The sequence below is a fragment of the Carassius auratus genome, chromosome 8 (assembly GCF_003368295.1).
Source record: "Carassius auratus strain Wakin chromosome 8, ASM336829v1, whole genome shotgun sequence".
In the NCBI taxonomy this organism is placed as follows: domain Eukaryota; kingdom Metazoa; phylum Chordata; class Actinopteri; order Cypriniformes; family Cyprinidae; genus Carassius; species Carassius auratus.
Window position 1 is genome coordinate 23,680,533 of NC_039250.1, and position 23,763 is coordinate 23,704,295.

The 23,763-nt window shown below is 36.5% G+C and overlaps 2 protein-coding genes across 5 annotated transcripts; both read left to right on the plus strand.

Moving 5' to 3' along the window:
* Positions 1 to 1,652: 1,652 nt before the first annotated feature.
* Positions 1,653 to 7,347, plus strand: LOC113107722 (Rieske domain-containing protein). 3 transcript variants are annotated; one of them, XM_026270411.1, is made up of 4 exons: positions 1,653 to 1,796; positions 4,538 to 4,759; positions 4,964 to 4,998; positions 5,098 to 7,347. In XM_026270411.1, the coding sequence occupies exons 2-4, from the start codon at positions 4,594 to 4,596 to the stop codon at positions 5,380 to 5,382; spliced, it is 486 nt and encodes a 161-aa protein (XP_026126196.1). In that variant the 5' UTR covers positions 1,653 to 1,796; positions 4,538 to 4,593; the 3' UTR covers positions 5,383 to 7,347. The 3 variants fall into 3 exon arrangements, with proteins under 3 accessions (XP_026126196.1, XP_026126195.1, XP_026126197.1); XM_026270410.1 differs by having other exon boundaries at positions 4,571 to 4,759; XM_026270412.1 differs by having other exon boundaries at positions 4,571 to 4,759; positions 5,101 to 7,347.
* Positions 7,348 to 10,409: 3,062 nt separating this feature from the next.
* LOC113107723 (protein TsetseEP-like) lies at positions 10,410 to 20,874 on the plus strand. 2 transcript variants are annotated; one of them, XM_026270413.1, is made up of 12 exons: positions 10,410 to 10,607; positions 12,793 to 13,122; positions 16,197 to 16,241; positions 16,597 to 16,632; positions 17,072 to 17,350; positions 17,563 to 17,601; positions 18,332 to 18,415; positions 18,549 to 18,638; positions 18,749 to 18,859; positions 19,323 to 19,367; positions 19,478 to 19,568; positions 19,897 to 20,874. In XM_026270413.1, the coding sequence occupies exons 1-11, from the start codon at positions 10,563 to 10,565 to the stop codon at positions 19,556 to 19,558; spliced, it is 1,185 nt and encodes a 394-aa protein (XP_026126198.1). In that variant the 5' UTR covers positions 10,410 to 10,562; the 3' UTR covers positions 19,559 to 19,568; positions 19,897 to 20,874. The 2 variants fall into 2 exon arrangements, with proteins under 2 accessions (XP_026126198.1, XP_026126199.1); XM_026270414.1 differs by lacking the exons at positions 10,410 to 10,607; positions 12,793 to 13,122 and adding an exon at positions 14,509 to 14,657.
* Positions 20,875 to 23,763: the final 2,889 nt, after the last annotated feature.

A 23,763-nucleotide genomic window follows, 5' to 3' on the forward strand; every position in this document is an offset into this window, starting at 1 on the left:
CTGTTATTGGCTATATCAAGCTCACAGTTTCACATGAACCAAAAGCATTAATTAGCTGTGCAGTTATATTTAAAAATGCACCCTTGTTTCAGCCTTTGATTGCTTTTCAAGTTTGCCATATCTGCGCTTGTTGCTTTCAATAGATTCTACTACACAACTTGCATTATAAATAAGGGTTATGGATAAAGCAATACATTTCAGTGGAAGGATGGGAAGAATATGTGTCTATACCTGTACTGTCTTTTCTGTGTATATAGTTCAGCCGTTTCAGGGAATGGGTGCACACAGTGTAGGCTACCAATGTTTCATCTTATTTTCCACTTCTGCTGCTCTCTGATGTAAATAAAACATCCTGCTCTTAATTCCCATGATGCTAGCTGTTAAAAGCAACATTTGGCCTTTGGAAGAATCTGGGTTAATGCATTCTCAGTCAGGCAATGGAAAGAAAATAGAGGGATGGAGGAGGGACATCAAAAGCAGTTTTAAATGTTTACACCCAAAAGCATCAGGTCAAATGATCAAATGCATTTTAAAATTATATTTATTTAAAGTAGAGTGACATTTTGTGAATGTTTAGTGCAAATGTATCCCACAATTAATGTAAAAAAATTAATTAAAAAAAAGCAAGCATGGCTTGCTGTAAATTAGCATTTCATTAAACCCTTGTTTCGTAAATCTTAGAGTGTAGGTTGCCATGTTTGTTCATTATCAACAATAAGTAAACATCTGTTTTGGCCTATGTTGGAGATTCAGAAATAAGTCACTGAGTGTAATTAATTAATTATTGACATTAGTGTAAGCATTTATCTTCAGACAGAAATCCCATAGGCTTCCAAGTTTCAATTTTACCCAAACTATAGACATTCATTCTAATCTTACATAAAAATGTCCCATGCCTTGTAATGAGTCTGTTTTGCATTTATTACTCTTTTTATTTATTGTTTTTAAACATAATAGTTTTTTAATTTAAAGTATGTATTGTTTTTGTATTTTGAATGACATTTGAGGCCAGTTGCAACTGTCATGTAAATGTTATCGTTAATAAACATGGCTTCTCAGATAACATAAACACTATGCAAAAGCATGTGAGTGGAGTTATAACTGGAGAGGAAAAAAACTTCATATACATTAATTGAAGTCGTTGATCTGACAGGACATTGACAGATGATATAGCCAATTTTGCAACTGGGTTGCGTATCAACAGCGCCGCCTAAAGGTTTTACAGTAAACTTTATTTAATATTGTAATGGGGTTTTATCATAGACAGTATAAAAACAGGGTTTTACATGTTTGTTCTATTAAGGGAAAATTAATGTCCTGTGATGACATGTACATGCCTATCAGAGCCATATAGAGTATGTAAAATTTTTATTTATTTATTTTATTAAATAAATAAAAATAAAATAAATAAATAAATAAAACATTTAATCTGAAAGCAGGATGGTTAAACGTGTTAAAATTACGCCACCAAAAAGGAAAATGAAGTTAAAATTGAGAGTTAAATAATAATAATAATAATAATAATAATAATAATAATAATAATAATAATAATAATAATAATAGTAAATAGAAAAGTTCATCCTTCTTGTGGAAACTCTTCATTCGCGGTCTAAACTCTTATTTTGAAACGCAAGCGCTGGCCATAACCGGAAACTACTGCGCATTGTTTCACTTTTTGATTTCCTCTTTAATGTTTAAGTCATAAATATTTACTGATCATTTGTCTTGAAACGCGACAAAGTGAGAAAGATGCCAGAGAAGATTATCACGTTTTGAGAAGTAAACGTCAAATACAGGTAATCAGACTGCAGTTGCATTTTTATTATTCATAATATATTAGTTATTCCTCCTAATTCTGTTTCATCTTTTAAATTTTACTTTCTAAAATATCATACTTTTTATAAACACCCGGAAACTCTTTCAGTTTTGTGGGTTTCCACATAAAGACCAGTATAGTGAAGCGGCTGTAATCTACACAGAAGAATGAAGACACAGCATTTGAACACTGGATTAAAAAAATAAATAAATAAAATGTGTTTCTATGTCTTTGGAAGGCTTTTGTCTTTCAAACACATTAAAATGCACAAATTCAAGTTATTTCTCTTTAAACAAGTACCCTAATGCAGGGATTCACAAACTTGTTTTATTAATGCATATTAATACATCAATTATATAATAATGCAATTATGCACATTAATACACATAGTACACAAAATGGACCTTAATGTAATGTAATTTATTTCAAAAAATTACTTTTACAAACACTCTTAAGGATGATGCAATCCCAATGAAAAAGGGTCACGATCATGTGTTGGAACCGCAGGCGGTGAGTAAAACTGCTTCAAATATCTCTGCCTCCTTGTTAGTGCGTCCCCTCCCATGCCAGAGATCCGGGTTCGAACCCCACTCGGAGCGAGTCGTTGCTGCTGCTGTTTTCGTTCAGTTTCAGCCTCTGGATCTGATTCTGGATCATAAATAAACGGCTGAATCTGACTGTGAGCCATGGTTTGTTTTGGATGATGGGTTTTCCCTCAAGGTAATGTCACAGTGTCCACATCCTCTCAACGCAAAAGCCTATTCGCGCTCGTAATTCTTTAGCTCCGCCCACACGCCACGCCTCCAGCCGGTCGTGTTTTTCCGGGAAAAATCGATACAAGCTGTGTCCAAATTCAGGGTCTGCATCCTCCTTAGGATCCTTCCTACCCGGTTGAAGGAGGATGGGTCCTCCGACGACCACAAAAACCGGAAGTCGGTGTTTGTGAATTTGGACAGCCTACCCTTCTTTCAGTTCCCTCCCTTAACCGTTGCTCATATCCTGTCGCCTAGCAACCGTGACAGCGCCAAGCAAGATGCAGGTGAAGAGCTCATCGTTCTCTCCCCTGAGCTTTATAAACACTTCTGTCTGCTCTTTCGTCCTTAGAAGCGTTAAAAACAGCTTCAATCACTAACAAATAAGCTGTGTGTAAGGGGATATTCACACAGGCAGAAACGAAGAAGCTAGTTTACGAAAGTAAACTTTTTTTTTTTACATATACACGTACAAATGTAAAAAAAAAATGCTTAACGCTAAAACAAAATGCCTACCTAGAAAACCACTGAAAATATATATTTTTGAAAAGCCAGTTTTTAAAAAACATCGAAAATAATACTCCGCTACCGCTCGCTTCGTCCTGCCGAAAAGAATTATGGGATAGGTAGGACGCAAAAGGATCCACCCAGGGGGCAAGGAACTCGACAGGAAGTTGAAGTCAGGTGGGGGCTGCCATCTTTTAGCAGAACTTCACTTGCGTTAGCATTCCCATTGACTCCCATTCATTTTGGCGTCACTTTGACAGCGAATAACTTTACATCTGAGGCGTTTAAAGACTCTGTTTGTCCATTATTTATTTCTAAAGATACACGACAATGTATATAGGGCTCCATTACCTTCTATGTTACATTATGGCCCCGTAGAAACAGTTTTTGTAAAAAATAGGCTAACGATTGCGTCCTAACCACTCGACTCTCTGTCCCATTACCGTACAGACAGGAGGAGAAGCTCGCAGGCAATTAACTTAATATGGCGTACTGGCGTTACATTTTAAAATACTATACAAAATAATTAATCAGAATACTTACTCCTGCTCACTCACGACAAAGAACTCCCCGCTCAAGCTCGCCGTCTCTGCAGGATTAACGATGGCAGTTTGCACGCACAGCCACTAGAAGATTTACATCTGTCTGACAGGTTGCTGACGTCGTCAAGCTTCGTTTGAGTCTGCGCGTCAGAAACGGAAGTGCTAAAAAACGCTAAAAATGGGCTTCACTTGTCTCAATTGAGTTCCAATGGGGTCGCTGTGTCCATTTCTTTTACTGTCTATGGATCCACCACACCCATCCTTCCAATTCGGGGAAAAGGAGGACGCATTTGTGGGCCGCATTTGAAGGATCCTACGAATTTGGACAAACTTCGTCGCGGCGCTGTGATGTAACATCCTTCAAATGCGTCCTCCGAAGGATGTAGACCCTGTTATATACATTTTGAAAGAGAACAATCAGATGTTTTTATTTACTTAATCTTATTTTGCTTCTCGCCAAAATATTTTGTCCACAAGTGTAAATATTGTAAATGTAAGCCTTTCTTTAACCTTTTTCTGGAAGATTTAAAACTGTATCTGTATTTGATTTCTGACTCTTCCAATAAGAAAGCTGTAAAAACTGTGAATCTTTTTAAAAGGTATATTATTTTTTTGCTCCCTGGCATGTAATATGTTGATGTCATTCTGTGTTTCAAATGTCATTATAATAATAAAAAAAAAGGATGTAGACCCTGAATTTGGACACAGCTACAGACTATCTTTCTCTTATGAATATAATAAAACTAAAGACTTTTTGGATTTATGAAGGATGCAGTACTACTCTATATGAACTCAAGATTAACAGGAGATTGAGTGAAAACGAGCATTTCACCCCCCCCCCCCTCCCCTCCCCTCCCTCCCCTCCCCTTTAATCTTATCAATTAAGCCGTGTTTGACTATTTTATTATTATTTCGTGCAGTTCTGATGTTATCTCCTCTGGACCATTTCACAGTGTCAGAAGATTGAGGGGGAAACATGAGCTCTGATGAAGATGTGGCAGCTGTATCCAGACATTCTTATTTCATAGGGAAGAAAGAGAATATAATTCAAGCCAGACGGGTGGTGAAGTCAGTTGGTGAAAGAGATGTTCTGGTGATTTACCACAAGGGGGACTTCTATGCTATTGACGTGCGCTGCTATCGTAAGTTAAGAGCTGGTTGACTTAAAGGGATAGTTCACCCTAAAGTGTTTATGCATGGATAATTATTTTGCCTGTTAAGAACTTTACAGATTGAAGGCCATGTAAATCCTTCAGTCCTCATTAGTATGTTCATAAAATATATCTATTCACATATATTAAACAAATAACACTGTTGTGCTTTTTTATGCTTTCCTTTTGTTGAAGACTCTGGAGGTCCACTTCAGGAAGGAGATATAGAGGTGGGTTGTTCTAAATACTTTCGTTAGGCAATTTATGTTTCTTATTTATATTGAATGCCACAAATTTGCTTTAACTTTAAATTTTCTCTTTTGCCAAAGAAGGACTTTGATGGACGCACATGTTTAGTGTGCCCGTGGCATAAGTATAAAATTACATTAGCTGAAGGTGAGGGTCTCTACCAGGCAGTGGACCCTTCTGTGAAGCCCCTGAAACCAACCTGGTGCTCTAAAGGCATAAAACAAAGAGTCCACACAGTGACAGTGTCTAACGAAGATGTGTTCCTCACCTTAAATAACTCTCCAGGACCCATTGACTCTGATTACTATCAGACTGAGAAATATAGAAACACCTTCCTGAAAGAAGGGCAGAAGAAAACAAAGTGACCTCAGGGGAAGATAGATGGGATAAGTGAGTGTCTCAAGCATCAGCTGATCAGCAAACGTGTTCTGCTGAATTTGTTTTCATCTGTCTCCGCTGGAAACCTAGTTGAGTTATAAAGCTGAGTTATAAAGCACCATTTTCCAAAAATCAGCCTGTCCATCAAGTTTGTTGGTGGTCCAAGATGGTTTACTAACTAATGATCATTTTAGACCAACTAAAAACCAGCTAGCATGTCCCAAAACCATTTTTGAGCCTTTTACGGTACTTTGTCACAAGTGTTTTTTAATGGACAAATCTACTACTTATGAACTATTTGAATCCACCTACATTTTCAATGTTTAGACAGACTTTTGTAGAAGTTGACTTGAAATATGTAACTTTTTATTTTATAATAATTTAATCACTAAATCAGGCTACTAACGTGATTTTTGCTCACAATCTTGTATCTAATCCCATGGATTTTCTCACTTTTATTACTCCGATATGCAAATTTAGTGACAAGTGCACAGAATAATAAAATGTAAAAAAAAAAAAAAAAAAAAATTTTTATATCAACTTTTATAACAAGTTGGGCACATTCATATTAACGTTACACGTTAATGAAAAAGATTATAAGTGTTGCTCATATCTGTATACAGTCATAGGTAAAATAATGTTTATATTTAATTATATTCCCTGTTTAAAATAAAGAATGAACACAATATACGCTTTTTAGTCTAAATTCTGTGAACAGGAGAGCGGTCCTCCGAGCTGGTAGGGGATTTGATTTAAGAACTGACAGTGATGACTGTTGAACTGATAGTGGAGTGTGTCTGGGCTCAGAGGGTGACATGGAAAAATGAGAGGCCAAGGATGGAAGTGAAAGGAGCGAGTTTGAATGAGAGAAAAGGGTTTGTAATCTGTGTGTAAACAGGAGTGGTTAAGGCGGACTTGTGGACCTGAGGAATGCTTAAAAATAGCAATTGGAGATAACATTCTACACCAACACCAATGACCAAAAAAGACCTGTAGTTAAAATAGAAAATAAGATGGAATACAGGATGTAATTTCCTTACAATCAATATCAAGCATGCAATTCATACAGGTTTAGTGACATTTCTGTAACATGCATATTATACAAAACAATAGTTTTAATAGTTTTTATTTTTATTTGTACAATCATATCAACTCAAAAATAAATACATACATTGTCCCAGTATTTTGTTTAACACAAAGACTACAATCCTTTGGAGGTAAAGCATGTAAAATAACATCACTACCACTGCACTTTAGGCTTTACTCTTGAGGAGTCAAAAGCTTCAAAAATGACTGAAAACCTTTCATATATTTCTGCCATTCAGCTATGCAGCTTTCTGTGAAGACCAAATATTTCCATAGTACATTGTACCTGATTAAAAAAGTTCTAAGTGACAGTACAAGACAATAAGAAGTATAGAATTAAATCTAAAATCTAAAGTGATACATTAAAATATACCCCACATGTACAGTCTTATTACAGTATCGGCACCGCTTCAGTACCTGTGCCCCTCCCTCCTCCCACGTACCCTGTAAACCGATGCAAATTAATGAGAGTTAGTTGATATGTATTTGCACAGTTAGTTAGAAAGTCTTCAGTGGAATATAAAAATAAACTGTAATCACAGCACTCTGTTTTCCTTTTACCAGGCATGTTAGTTATGTAACTCATCAACCTATCACAGCTCAACTCCAGTTCCTCAGGCTTGCTTTCTCTGCAAGGGGTATTTGTGTGTGTGTGTGTGTGTGTGTGTAAAGGTGGCTGAGAAAAATAGAGCAGGAATGTATGTATTTCAGACTGGAAACATTGTGTAGGCTATATCATTTGTGTATGCACTCAAAAAAATGATTTTTCACATTTGTTCACTTTACCTGAACAATTCATGTTGAATTAATGCCAGTTTGGCTATTTTTCAGTTCAACATGATTGTGTCATGTTAAACTGACTTAAAACCGTCACTCGTTGGTTTAACATAAAGTTTTCATTTTGAAAGAACATGTTTCAATCAAGTACCTCAAAATAAGTTTTACACTTCCCATCATGCTTTGCACAGGACTGGATATGGGGAGAGAAAATGTTGAAATAAAGTGTTATTTTATGCAGTTTTTAGTAAAATGTGATAATAAGGAGACTTTTTCAAGTCTAATGCTCTATTATATGGGCATTTTAAAAGACTTTATATTGGTGTATTTTGTGCGAGTTACCGTTGTGGTGAAGTGTGGAGCTTGTGGTTGGGTTGAGGACCTGCCAAGTTAGCTAAAATTATAAAAATAGGGAAGTTGCTGCCCAATGGTAAGAGTCGGACTGGCAGTCGAAAAGTTGTGAGTTCGAGTCTCGGGCCTGCAGGAATTGTGGGTGGGGGGAGTGCATGTACAGTTCTCTCTCCACCTTCAATACCACGACTTAGGTGCCCTTGAGCAAGGCATCGAACCCCCTGGCTGCCCACTTCCGAGTGTGTGCTCACAGTGTGTGTGTGTGTGTGTGTTCACTGCTGTGTGTGTGCACTTTGGATGGGTTAAATGCAGAGCACAAATTCTGAGTATGGGTCACCATACTTGGCTGAATGTCACATCACTTTCACTTTTGTCACTTTCAATTACAACAATAAAGGTTTGAAAATGTAACATGTTTTGTCCATTTATTTAATAGAATTAAGAAACTGTAAGGTGCTTATATAAAGCAAGTAACAATAAGTTATTGAAAATGAGTAAAGTTTATGTATTATTCAAGCTTAAATCACAGTTCATCAGTTTTCATAAAATGTATTTAATTCATTTACGTTAACTGAACATGAAAAGGTGAAGCTTAAACAAATATTAACTTTTGCGTTGGATTTATGTGATTACATTGGATGGAAAATTGACATCTAATTGAATTAAATAAGTTTTAACTTTTATATTTTTTTGAGTGTGTATCAGAACTCGAATCACTTAACTTATAGTAGCCATAACGCATAGATTTATAGGTCTTTAAAATGAATTGGTCAGATTTGTTATTATTTGGGACACATATATTCACACACTGTGTAGAATGCAGTCGTTAATAAGGTAAATCTAAATGTGGATGTTTTACGTCTTACAAGACCAATTCCAACACCAGTACACAGATTTATGTGTGTCACACAGATTACACTTTCAAGCCACTTTTACTTAAAAATTGTGTGGGTATGTGCAGTGCTGTACAATACAGAGGTCCCAAAATGAAGATTGGTGGGGGTTTGGGGGCATGGTCCAGCGAGAAAATTTAGTTTTTTTCCTTAACTAAATGTGTGCACTTTCAGATGTTTTAAGGCTCATAAATTGGATAATAATAAAACCAAGTCAGTGGGCAGTAGTAGCATACATTATTTTTCAAGATTCTTAAACATGATAATCAGAATAAATGTTACAATAAATGATCCACTCTGAAAATAAAGAATATATAGTTTGCTAGTTTGCTTATTTTTGACAATAAAGAATAACATATCCCAAAAAAAAAAAAAAAAAAAAAAAAATAATAATAATATATATATATATATATATATATATATATATATATATATATATATATATATATATATATATATATATATATATATATATATAAAGCGTTTGTGGTGTTGTTAGATTGAGCCTACAGTTTCCACTGAAATTAACAAAGATCACAAATCTCTGTGGTAATTAGGTACATAACGACTGTAATAATGCTAATCCCATCCTGGGAACCTTGGGCATTTTTGAGTTTTGACTGATATTCTTTTTCAGTGTCGTCTGTGTTAGTGAAAAATTTAAATATTTGGTAACCTTATATTCATGATTCTGATATCACTTAATCAAATAGCCTACATAATTCTAAACAGCGAAATTAAAAGTTTATAAGTAGGCTATACATCCCAGAATATTTCAGTCGTTTAACATTTCTATCATTAAACAGCGGTGAAGTATGAAATACTTTGTTTAGCTACTTACATCTTGCTAGTTGCTACATTACTGTTTTGGAAAAGTTGTCATAATACAATCAAAAACTTTAGTTGCAACATGTCTGAGGCGTTCGAGATGGAATTTTTACACTCAACTCCTGTGAACGTAAACCCCGCCTACTTTGATTTGATTGGCCGTCACAAACACTTTGAAATTAATGAGCTCTGTAAGACCGCTGAGTAGGGGGTGTGCGATATTAACAAAATATTATATATCGTTATTTTCTGGTATTATACTGGTATCTTAAGGACTGCTGTTGACAGCTGACTCCTAAAGTTTTTGATATACTTTATATTCACTGAAAAAAAAAAATTCCAATATGTTTAAACTGATTTTGCCTTTATAAAGCTATTTTTAAATACATTTGGGCTGTTACCAAGCAAATGAAATCTGCAATTACAAATGCATAAATAATGTTTTGATATATGAAACATAAAACGTTGAATTCAGATATTTAAAATGATTTAAAGTCGAAATGTGAAATTAAAACCGCCAATAGGTGGCAGCAAATCACTTTCAATAGTTGAGTCTTTGCGATTGAACCTGATCGATTAAAACGGTTGATTCATTCATGAACGAAATATATGTTGCTCAGTGTGTTGCGAAATAGAGCAACAAATGCAACATGGTGTCTAAAACGTCTCTTAATGAACTTCTTGTTTATTTAACTGTGGTAAAAAAAAAAAAAAAAACTATATCACTTAATCATTGTAAGTTGCACTGTTCGTGTGTTAAAACAAACGCTTACAATATCGCACACCCCGCGCTGAGGCAGATAATTCGATCTGTTAACTTGGCTTTTTATCCTTGCTCCACCAAAGCAAAATGAATATAAAATAATTGATTTTACAACTTCTGTTACTTAATGTTATAGGCTACACTGTGTTATGTGGAGTAGCGTTAAAATGCGACTTGTGCTGTCGGACCAGAGTTGCAATAATGTTGCGTAACCTTGCAAAGTGCTGTGGGGGTCTGCCCACATCATGTCATGACGAAGACTGATGCTGAGGAGCGTGGACTGCGCTCCTAACCCCTTCCCCCACAGACAGACAGAGAGATGAAAAAAATCAACGCGCCTTTAAATAGAACCATATCGTCATTCTGACTGCTAGAGCGAGACAGATCCGCTCAGCATCCATTACCTCAACGCACGACAGAAGAAATACACTTATTATTCGTTCATTCTAAAACACTATTCACAGTAAACATGCCTAGCAAGAGAAAGAAGAACAAGCGCAGAATGAGAAAAGTGGTGAGTAGCCTACATTTGATTTCACACTTTTCTTTCTTTCTTTTCTTTTCTTTTCTTCTCAGATTGTCATGCAAACAATTCTGATGTATTTTTTTTTAGTTTGCAAACTTAATTAATACTTGAAATTTGTACTGTCGGCTTTGCATGGATTTTTTTATTTTTTTATTTTTAAGAAAATGTAGAATAATGCATTTTTAGCGAAGTCTTTCAGATTTAGTGAACAGTTACCATATGTTTATAATTTTCTGTTCTCTGGCCATTGGTCTATTTCCAGATGAAGAATGTATTAATCTTTTCTGCCATTATGTCACTTGCAGTGGTATCTGTAGTAACAGGGGGTGTGTCCCATTCGAACCAGTAAAGAAGTGGAACCGAAATAAACTTTCCACTTTGTATAGATATAAATATTTGGATTAATTAATAAATATAATATAATATAAAAATATGAATATAAAAATATTTTGTGTAAAACCTGAATTAATTAGTTAATTTATTAATTTATTCCTCAATTCATCAATTCCTTAGGGTTCACTGCATTAATAACTGCTCTTATAAATTAATGTATTGTCCTAAAAAAAAGTGTTGCTTGGAACGTTCATTTGAAATGACCATTTCAAATAACATATTCCTGATTTTGACCCTTCTGCATTATCACAGTGTAGCACTGTGCATGACAATAAATACAAGAATCATAATAATAATAAATAAGTTACTCTGTGTTTTTTGTGGGTGTGTTTGTTTCCTCTATAGAGTGTGATTGGTTTGCATTTTGGCTTTTTTGTTTGTTTGTTCTGTCTGTGCAACAAACCAAACCTTGCCTTTTGACCCCACCCACAAACTCATATGGACTTATGCTGATTTTGGCATATCCCTTCAGCCAGTCTGATTCCTAACATGGTTCAGGGCACATTCCTACAGAGGCTGTTGGTCCAGAGACCACCAGAAAAACCTTAGCATCCACTGGTCTTCTGTATCATTGACCCAGTATGAACCCATTGATTTTTTTAATAAATATATTTTTGGTAAGTAATTTATTTTACATTCTGTCAGTGCAAAGGAATGTTGAACAATACTGACCATGCCTCACCACTCCAAGACATTTTTGTCTTCTCTGACCAGTGACATAATGAAACACACACAGTTTGTGCATGTGAACACTGGACTCTTTGTTTGAATTTTACAGGAGCTTTTGAAAGTGCATGTCATTAAAATCTCACTCTTTTCATTCTTAGCTAAACATGTAGTTGTTGTTGTCCCAAACTTTGGCATGCAGTCACATCAACAGAACTGTCTTTCACACAAGTACAGAAATAGAGGGGTATCTTTTATCTCTCTAGCTGTTAAGTCCCCCCCCAGACACAGCTGGTCCTTAACAGGGCACATTTCACCCTCTCCAATCATCCTGGTAAAACAGGAAATAGTGAGTACTGGGGGGTGAGTGCATTCCAACACCCTATTTTTTGCTAACCAGTGCTTCAAAGCAGAATACATATCTTTTTAAACTCGGCTGCCAGATCCAATTAACTCATCTTTTTCAGCTGTAGGCCCATCTTCCAAACTAGTTTATCCTGTTTTATAGAATGAACAACCTTGAAGCAAAATATGCTTTTTTAGTTTTTTTCTAACCACCTCCTCTGTTCCCCCAAATACCAGACCGTTTATTCTGTTGTGGCCTGCTTCATGGACTTGAGCCCATGTTTTGTCTGATTTGGCTTTGTCAGTGCTGATGCTGGTCTTCACACATGGTTGCATAATTTGGCCTTTACTGCATTGGCCACTGTACACCCCATACATGCACAATGAGAGCTTACATTCTTTAGAGGCCTATGTAAACGGCACTGGCCAGCCCTTGCTTTTGGCTAATGAAGCTGTGAGTGTGATTATAATGTGATTATGGTTCCATTATGATGTGATTAGCGTTTTTGTCCATTCTGTTTAGCCCCATCCAGAGCTCAGAGGGGTGCTGACTCTTCCAACTCGGTTGACTAGGCATGTCTGAATCAGTTGGATTCAGCCATTTTTTTGCCATTAGACGGCCAACTTTTGTTCACTTATATAAGCTCTTAGTGAATTTGTTAAACCCTGTCTAATACTATTATGCAGTCAAGTGAACTAAAGATAAGAATTAAATTGGTTCTGATTTCAAATCTCATCTATTTCTCATTCTTTCATTTGTTTTGGCCAGCATGCCCAGAGAAAGGCTCTGGAGGAGCGGTTCGCCTCCTCTGGAAAGGGAACCCCAGGAGTACGTGCTTTCCATGCAATTCCCTGCCAGTACCCTGATCAAATTCCAATAGAGTGTCCTTTTACCGTTCCAATTTCCCTCCCAGTGATTGCTCCCATTGACGTTCCTGCTGAAGTACCTGAAGTCGCATTAGAAGTCCTAGTCACAGATGCCATCCAAGACAAAGTGGTGAAAGATGCAGAGGACCTAAGACAAACCCCAGTTGAACCCCCTGCAAAAGAGCCATATGTGACAGAGGAAGGTGAAAGCATTGTCATTCCAGTATCAGAGGTAATGTGCTATTGAACCCCATCTTTTGAAGTCATTCATACAGGTTCAGAGCTGATAATTATCAAGTACACACTAAATAATAGTATGAAGTCTGTAATTTATCATATAGATGTCACTGTTGTGACCAATATATGTATTTGCCTGGCAGCAATAGCCTTTTGCAGCCAGCATGGAAGAACGAAGGCAATATTTTAGTGAGTGAACATTGTGTACAGCATGCCTGGAGCCAGATTCTTCCAAACTGCAGTTTTATTGAAAATTCTTGTGAATTTTCAATATCTTGAAAATTGTTCTGAATACTGCTTCCTTTTTAGGGACAGTATTTAAGACATGTTGTCATTGAATACCAGTTGGCTCTGTAGGATTTTATCTTATGGAATCTGTTGAATATATGAGATTAGATATTCTCATGTTTATCCTTAGGCCCAGTTTCACACACACTGGGTTGTGAGCAGGGCTATCAAAAAAGGGTGGGCAACTGGACCTTTTGTCCCGGGTGCAAGCATGAGGGGGCTTGGATTGTAAAGAAATCACGTTTTCAACCGAGGGGCACAAGGAAACCACACAGATTTTCCCTCACAGATTTTGCAACAGTTTCAAGTTGGTCATATGTTTTTCTTTTTCTTGTTTAATCCAGCTTGTGGAACCCCTTTGTGATCTTTATACATAGGTACAATAGAAAATAGACTTGTATCTCGCACAAAATTTTGTTAATGTGAGCACAACTTAATTGATAACAGGCTTGCATTTTTACACTGGCATCTTTTCTGCTGCTTAAACGAAGCTGCGGCTCTAAACATAAAATAAACAGATTTCAGCATTACTCCACTGCACATTTACTTTGATAATGGCTGTAAATTATAAACTGATTATTGGGAGACTGCCATTGAGAATTATTACACTTGATCTTCATGAAGTCTTTAAACTGCATCTTCATTCTGTTAAATATTCTGAACAGAATGTGATTTGTTTGGGCTAAGCAGTAATGTTTCATTATTACTTGTTTGTATCATAAAAGCCTGTTAAGTTTAATACATTATATTAATACAAATATTGATATATTAAACAAATATTATAGTGTATTTTCAGCATGTTTTCTTAGTTGTGTTTTCTGCATGTTGCAATTTTCTTTTTTTTTTTTTTTTTTATACAAGCTGACGTTCCTCCTAAATGATACCAAAATATAAAACCACTGCCGCTCTCTCCTCAACCTCCTGCACCTCACCCTCCCTCCTGTTTTTTGAAGAGCAGCCAAGCTCTTAAAGCCCACCCTTCCTTTCCTGCGAGCTCTGCTTCAGCCTCTCCTCTCCCTTCACAGACATCACAAGAGCTGGGGTTGGACATCCACACACACTGAGAGTGGCACAGGGCAGGGCGAGAGAGAAAGAGAGGCACATACCCTTGCAGTGAGTGTCAGGTTAAAGGCTGAGTTTACTGGAGATTGTCAGGTCTGTGACGGCATGGGTCTCATTCTGAGTTGGTTTCGAGGCCCTCGCGAGCCTGTTGACTTACTGGATATCTCTGTGGAAACGCAGGTGAGCTCCCACCTTAATGGATGGAGGCTTGGTGAAGGGGTTTAGCTGCTGGAAAAAATAATAGTTTGTTGTCTCTGTGTCTGCCCCTAGCTTTTTTTCAACCCTCCTTGTATTTGTTGTAGGCCAAGGTGGGTGTTTCAGTGTCTGGTGTGTTAGACAGTTTGGAGGAGGAGCTTGTGTGTGCAGATAGGTGGGTGGAGATGAGGAATGTGCTTGGGTGGGGTACATGGCCTAGTCATGCATGCTAATGAGGGGGTATGGCACCTTTAATTATTTATTGTTAAATTTGAGTGTAGGAAGTTACTACTAAATAAATTAGAATTGTAAATGCGATGATTTTCTAAATTAATTAGTAAAAGACGTTGTTTTGTTCTAAGATGGTCAAACTTTTGAAGAAAGAGAATGTGAAGCAGATATCTGACTGTAAGCTCATTTTATAACCACATGCACATACTCCGCTCTGAGGAGGCGTGGTGGCCAACAGAATCTCTTTTGTCTCTTTAACAACAAACTTTGTGACAGTTGTGTGTGTATTTTTGGACTGTGTAAGTCTTTGTGTGGTACAATACAATACAAATGTCATTCTGCATATGGGGCGTGTGTGATGTGTGCATACATTAGACAGTAATACTTTACCCAGGTTCTTATCATTTTTTTTTTAATTTATTTTTTTATTTATTTTTTAATCCAATTTAGTTTTTAATTGCTGTACAACTTTCTCAGTGCTGTCTTGTGGCATTTTCATGCTTAATAAAGGTGACTTGTAAAACATTGTGTGGCCATGTTTGCGTTGGCATTAGAAGATTTTCAATTTTTGCATTCATTTTCATTGATTTTCGCTTATAATTTTTATTTTATAATTAAAAGTCTCATTAAAACCTTAAGTGAGGCCCACTGAAAAGAGAAACTTTTGTATGACAATTTGACATTTCTGTATGCTGGTAGGTATAGAAGTCCATTTCCACCACTTTTTCTCAGAATTATTACTTTGCCATGCCATAATAATGATTGTGATACTAAAGCATAACTTTTTTCTTATATGGCAGAAATGGGCTTCCACAGATGGAAAAGTGGACGATCTCAGAACAGCTTGGCTGCACATTGCTAGTTTATTTATTTATTTATTTATTTTTTTTTCAAATTCTCGAATTAGCCATGGAACATTTTGTTCTGCTCCCACAGGGGGCGTTTGGAGCACTTACCTTCTGTCAGCAAGTGCAAGTGTTTTTTAGTACTCTAAGCAGAGACTGGCATAGCAAAGTAGAACACATTAATATTAAATCATACTCAATATTTCAACATGCATATGTTGTACTCGTTTTACACTTTGTTCTGGAATGAATATGCATTATTAACATTTAGCCGTTTATCTTCTTGTTGTGACATAAAGTATAAATTAAAGAAGTGTTGTGATTATCAGTATTATTATACTATAGTTTAAGGGACTTTATGACAGACAGTTTGTAACACATTGGATCGTTAGTATGATGTGGACACTGAGCTTTAAAATATTGTGTCTTACTGTTCTTTTTCTTTTAGGTCACATCTATTGATGAGCCAGTGTCGATCCCTGCAGAATCTGAGGTATGGTAACACATTATCCCATCAGCCCTTGACATTTCACCACTGTTTATCTACTAAACACCATTGCCTTTGACCACACACACTAATGGGCTGGTAAATGGGTTTTTCCTTATTACCAGGCCTCCGGCACCTTACCTTTCAGAGTGCACTAATGTTCTTTTCTCGTAACTTTGCTTTATGAGGTGTAAGGAAAATGTATTAACTCATACTAACAAGGACTCTAGCTTTACACAAACATACATCATGCCTGTAGAATAAACATATATAAGGATGTAATGGTTATAATATAATGGACTTTATCAATGGAATTTGTTCATTCGTTAACTATGATCTTTTTAAAATATGCTATTGACAGGTTCAGTTCGAGGACACTACACCTGTAGCCACAGAGGTTGGTTGATATACATATGTATAGATAGAAAATACTGTAATTTATTTTGGTTTGATACTATTTGTTTTACCACCACAAAACAAAATTAGGTAATTCACTTAAAGCCTTTATATGTAATAAATGCTTTTTACTTAAAGCCTTTATATATAATAGCATTTGTTTTAATGCATTTATGCCTTTTTTTTAAAAAAATTCTTACTGTACCCAGACTTTTGAATGGTAGCATAGAGCCTTGATTTAAAATATGATATATTTCAGTAGGCAGATCAATTTCAAAAGAATATATTTTTTTAAATATCACATCAGGCTTTACAGGGTTAACATGCAACTCACTATAATTCCATGTACTGTAACATTTGAAGCCCAGGATCTGTAAACCTGAGCATTTTGTGTACATTGTTTTGCATTTTTTCCTCATGTTTGTGATGTTCTGGTGCAGACTCATATTGTAGCTCAGCCTGTTGAGATTGAAACCAAGTGTGAAGATGAAGCTGAGCTTCCTGCTGAGGATCCTGTAGTAGAGATGCCAGTGCCAGAGATGGTGACTACAGCTGAAACTGTTGCTGCGGTTGAAACTGTGACAGAAACAGTAGTACCTGAAGTTGAGCCTGTTGCTGATGCTGCAGTGGAAGTCGGTGTCTTGGAAGAACCTGCTGTTGAAGCCGAAGCCATAACTGTTGAAAATGAGCCTGCTGAAGTCAACACAGAAGTCATGGAGGTGACTGACACAATACATCTTCTTGGCACATAGCAATGGACTCATTGCATGAATGTATTTGCATGCACTACAGGTTACTCTGTCTTGTCCGTTTTGTGTACTTGTTTGGAGAGCATCACTCATCCCCTTCTATTTACATTCCCTTGGACACTTTTGTCAGTGTTTTTTAAGGCAAACTTAACATTTTAAACAAGTTCCTTGCTTTCTTATAGGATGTACACGCAGAGCCTGAACCAGAAGAGTTTCCAGTGGTAAACTCTTTAGATTTTTCTCCAAGTATAAAAAAACGGAAAAAAAAAAAAAAAACACTCTTGTCTTTATAAACCTGTATGACTTTCTTTCTTCTCTGGAACTTAAACACAGATGTATCTCAGAATTTTGTCTATACAGTGAAAGTGGAGTTGTTTTGGACCCCACTGACTGACTTTCCTCTGTAGAACATGAACACAGATGTCAAGTTCTTTTAATATACCTTATGTGTTGCAAACCCATCTCTTAATAACAATACACACAACAAATGGAAGTGGTGAGAAAACAGCAGTTAAGAAAGCATATCATAACAACGTGGACAATCTGTTTAGTTTGGCGTGTTTAATTATATATATTTTTACTTAGATTTTACTTTATATATTTATATTTCTACTATATAGATGCTGAGGGAACCTTTCTAGAAAGTAGACTTCGGCAAACTGTTTTGAACCCCCCCCCCCCCCCCCCCCAATTTTTTTTTAAAAAATAAACATTAAACAAACAAAAAATTACAAATACATTTCTGAGTATCTTGTGTTTTGCAGAAGAGATAAAGTCTTACATGTTTGGAAAAACATGAGAATTATTAAAAAGTCCTGAATTTTTTTTTTTTTTTTTTTGTAAACTGTCCAGTAAAGTAAAATATTCCTCTGTAGTGGTAAAAAGCTCACTTCAATAACATTTGCAATGAATGCCCAGGGGCATAGAAATAATATGCATTCCTTTTATTAGGAAGCTGCGATACCTGCAGAAGCTTTAGTGGAGCCAGAGCCTGAGCAGAAGCAGCAGCAGCCAGTCCTACTGGAAGAACCAACGGTAAAACCAAAAAAATATGCTTTTTATTAACTCCTTTCATCTAGTAATTTCAAGCATATTTGTTCAGAATCCCTTTAGATTGAAGTTTAATTTTAAACATGGTTTCTTGCCCTCGGGTTTTCACATGCTCAAGCCTTCGGTCGAGTCCAAAAGTGACCCCATCGCTGAAGTATGTGTTGTGACTGAGTCAGTAGCGGTGGACCCAACCGTTGAAGAGGAGCAGGTGAGCAGTAGAACTAAGAGAGGAGACACACCTACAATGTGCACATCAGGTATTAAATCCTGTTAGCTCCTTGGATGGATCTAAATAGAATATATGGCCTTTTCCCAAAGACTCCTGAAACAACAACAGATGCCCCCGAGGTTCTATCAGAGACACTGTCAGAAACGATTCCTCCTCCTGAGCCTGAGCCTCTGCCTGTGCCTGTAGCAAAGATTATACAAGTGAGCTTGACTGCAGCATCCCATTATTTACAGATATGTACACACATACACAAAAGTTTGAGGTTAGTTAGGATTTGTATGTTTTTAAAGAAACCTTTAATGCTCACCAAGACTGCTTTTATATGATTAAAAATACAGTATATAAACAAATAGAAGATTTTTTTTATTTATTATTATAATTTAAAATAACTGTTTTCTGTCTGAATATACTGTACAGTGTAATTTATACCTTAGATGGCAAAGCTACATTTTCAGCAGTCATTAATCCTACAGAAATTATTCTGATATGGTGCTAAAAAAGATTTCTTATAATTATCACTGTTGAAAATAATTATGTTCCTTTATATTTTTTGGGACACCATGATCTTTCAGGATTGTTTGTTAAATAGAAAGTACACAAGAACAGTTTTATATTAAATACTGCTACTGCGAGTGAAATTATGAATATTTATATACATTTCAGGCTCAAGATGAAATTATGCCACAAGTAGAAACTGAAACTATAAAGGTATTTTTCCTTCAGTATTTTTAAACATCTTCATTGTATGAAAAACGATGTTGCCATCACCCCACCAACAAATAGTATTTGTTTCAGTTCTCATATTCTCATTTTTCTAGGAGTTGGCAGTGGCTGGTGGCCTAACTTTGGATGCCATAAATGGATGTCTGGGAGCTACCAAAGTTGCAATTGAAGGTTAAAGTGCCTATGGTAAGATTGTGGGGCTCTTAAAGGAAAAGTTCACCCAAAAATGAACATCATTTACTCACCCTCAAGATGTTCCAAACCTGTATGAATCTTTCTTTCTTCTGCTGAACACAAAAAAATATTTTGAAGAATGTGGGTAACCAAACAGTTAATGGTCCTTATTTACTGTCAAAGCATGTACCATATATATATATATATATATATATAGGGGACCATCATCTGTTTGGAGACCTATCCCTTCAAGTAATTTGAAACACTTAAAACATGAACAAATTAGATAAGGTTCAAGAGCCATGGCAACAATAAAATATAAATTTTCTGTGTTTTACAGTTTCATAGGACATAAAAAGTTGGCGAAACATGAAACATTGCAAAGTGCCTTTCTGTACTGATTCTCTCCTCAACTATGACAAGGATGTGTGGCTGTTCTTCGCTGGTGGAGTTTTTCTGAGCTTCTGGCTAATTTTCTTCAGTTTCCATATGCATGTACAGTAGAATTTGATGCCGTTATATACATTACATACGTAGTAAAGTAAAATGGAAGGGTGTTGCAAATGTATATGTTTTTACTTGGACCCTTTTGTAAAGTGGAATGAATACTCCTTGTTCTATTTGATTAAATGATTTGTAGTGGAGTGCTTTGGAGCACGATTTCAGACTATACCATCACAACATCTCTTCTGTGCTTATTTCAACCATCCACATGTGCCTTTTCCAAATGATAAATAAAGGGAGTTTGAGGATAATTAGTCTTCCCAAATTTAGCTGTATGCATTTCATTTAGATGAAATTTTTGACTAAACTACCGCTATGCTACAAGATGCAAATGACCCTTGGGTTTGAGTATGGGGATGCACTGTTGTTTATCTATCAGTGGCAAAACATTTTAAAGACACATATCCATTAAGGTAAATAAATGGAAACATTTTGCCAATTCACAATTGTAATATCCAAAATGCCTCGACTGTTATCTGAATTTAAACTTACTCAATCTTCCTGTATTTTATGATAAATAAACGCCAGCAACAACAAAGTAAATTTTGATGGAAGGTCAATCCACGGAGAAGATACAGTATTACTGCCGGGTTCAGAATCCAGAGTGTCGATTGGAGATGAAGCAATTCTCCTTCCATCACAAAGCTTTTTTTAAATCGATCAACTCTAGCCATTTCAGGTTTTACATTTCTCACTTCAGACTCCCTTGCCTTCCCTCTCAACAGCTTTATTTATGAAGTTTTAGTGTCACAAATGTTTGTGAACAAGTTAAGTGAAGAAAAATACATTGAATAAAGAAAGAATTAGCCAAGCATATTAGACTTTTGACTGACTTTCGCTGCTCTCTTGACTTCCACTCATAACCTCGGGTTCCAGTGCACTGAATGTAAATACATTGATGCGACGTAACTTATTTGTCTCTCATTAAACTGTCCGGTGTAACCATAGACTGGTACATCTGAAGAATTGATTCTTCGAGGGAATCAAGTTAGCTTGGAATCGAATCCGCGAGACAGTGTTCAGTTTTCCTTGATCATCAAACTTCTACATATCAAAGAGAAGCCTTAACGGCACTAAAATATACATGTTTAAGTATATATATATATATATATTTTGCCAAGGGATGGCACCTAAACAATCACGTTTTCACTACTGTTCAATGGGATTCAAACCCACTGTGCCCAGGTAAGTGTTTCGATGACTTTAATATCAGTAGGGAAACCGATTTGTTGCGCCCGAAACGCCGGGGTTTGAGGTAAAGTGCAAAGGAAAGAATCTGAACAAACAAACAAACCAAACCTTTTTCTGTAAAATTCAGTAATGTTTTGTTCTGTCTGTGTCTCTTTTTATGTTTATTTGATCGCAGATTTTTGGTAGCAGTTATAAGTTGAAAATACTGTATATTTTATATTAATATTTTTAAACATTTATATTTTGTCAGTATTACACTGAACAGAATTATAAACTCAACACTTTTGTTTTTGCCCCCAGTTTTCATGAGCTGAACTCAAAGATCTAAGAGTTTTTCTATGTACACAAAAGGCCTGTTTCTTTCAAGTAGTGTTCACAAAGCTGTCTAAATCTGTGAGGATGCGAGCCGGGTCCCGGGCGACGACATCTCCCCCTCCTGCCTTCGAGATCTCCATCCAGAACCGCTTCGCTCCCCTCCGCGAGACAGGACGCGACGCTGTGATCATCGGAGACTCCATCGTCCGACACGTAAGTGCTACGTTAGCCGAAGGTAAAGTGCACACTCATTGTTTGCCTGGTGCTCGTGTTCTCGATGTTTCTGCGCAGATACCCGCGATCCTGAAGGACGACGAGAGCCCGAGAGCGGTCGTGCTTCACGCCGGGGTTAACGACACCACGCTGCGGCAGACGGAGACGCTGAAGAGGGACTTCAGGAGCCTGATCGAGATGGTTCGCAGCACGACGCCCGCGGCGACGATCGTCGTGTCAGGACCACTGCCCACGTATCGACGAGGACACGAAAGGTTCAGTAGACTTTTTGCTTTAAATGAATGGTTGTTGTCATGGTGTAAAGAACAGAAACTGCTATTTGTTAATAACTGGAATCTTTTCTGGGAGCGTCCTAGGCTGTTTCGCGCTGATGGATTACACCCCAGTCGAGTCGGAGCGGAGCTTCTCTCTGACAACATCTCCAGGACACTTCGCTCCATGTGACTAGTAAGACAATTCTCAAATAACCATTATGATGAGTTTTGTTCCACCCGCTTAAATGATAAAAGTACTTGTGCTGTAAAACCTATTAAGACTGTGTCTGTTCCCAGAATAGTGAGGTCAAAATATAAATATAAATATAATGTAGGATCTAGAAAAAATCTTATCGTAATTAAACCAGAAAAATGTAAAGTAAATGAACAAAAACAATTTTTAAAGTTTGGGCTCATAAATATTAGATCACTCACACCAAAAGCAGTTATTGTAAATGAAATGATCACAGATAATAGTTTTGATTTACTCTGCTTGACTGAAACCTGGCTAAAACCAAATGATTATTTTGGTCTAAATGAGTCTACTCCACCAAACTACTGTTATAAGCATGAGCCCCGTCAGACTGGTCGTGGCGGGGGTGTTGCAACAATATATAGTGATATTCTCAATGTTACCCAGAAAACAGGATACAGGTTTAACTCTTTTGAAATACTAATGCTAAATGTTACTCTGTCAGACATGCAAAAGAAATCTAATGTATCTCTTGCTCTGGCTACTGTGTATAGACCACCAGGGCCGTATACAGAATTCCTAAAAGAATTTGCAGATTTCCTCTCAGACCTTCTAGTTACAGTTGATAAGGCGCTAATCATGGGAGATTTTAATATTCACGTTGATAATACAAATGATACATTAGGACTTGTGTTTACTGACCTAATAAACTCCTTTGGAGTCAAGCAAAATGTCACCGGGCCCACTCATCGTTTTAATCATACACTAGATTTAATTATATCGCATGGCATCGATCTTACTGCTATAGATATTGTACCTCAAAGTGATGATATTACAGACCATTTCCTTGTATCGTGCATGCTGCGTATAACTGATATTAACTATATGTCGCAGCGATACCGTCTGGGCAGAACTATTGTTCCAGCCACCAAAGACAGATTCGCAAATAACCTGCCTGATCTATCTCAACTGCTATTTGTACCCAAAAATACACATGAATTAGACAAAATTACTGACAACATTGGCACTATTTTCTCTAATACATTAGAAGCTGTTGCCCCAATCAAATTGAAAAAAGTTAGAGAAAAACGTACTGTACCATGGTATAACAGTAATACTCACTCTCTCAAGAAAGTAACTCGTAGTCTTGAACGCAAATGGAGAAAAACTAACTTAGAAGTTTTTAGAATTGCATGGAAAAACAGTATGTCCAGCTATAGACAGGCTCTAAAAACTGCTAGGGGAGAGCATATACACAAACTCATTGAAAATAACCAAAACAATCCAAGGTTTTTATTTAGCACAGTGGCTAAGTTAACAAATTACCAGACGCCACCTGATTCAAATATTCCACCAACGTTAAATAGTAATGACTTTATGAATTTCTTCACTGATAAAATAGATAACATTAGAAATACAATAGCGAATGTAGATTCTACAGCATCTAACACTTCAGTTTCATCCATCGCACCCAAACATAAACTGCAGTGCTTTACAACCATAGGACAGGAGGAGC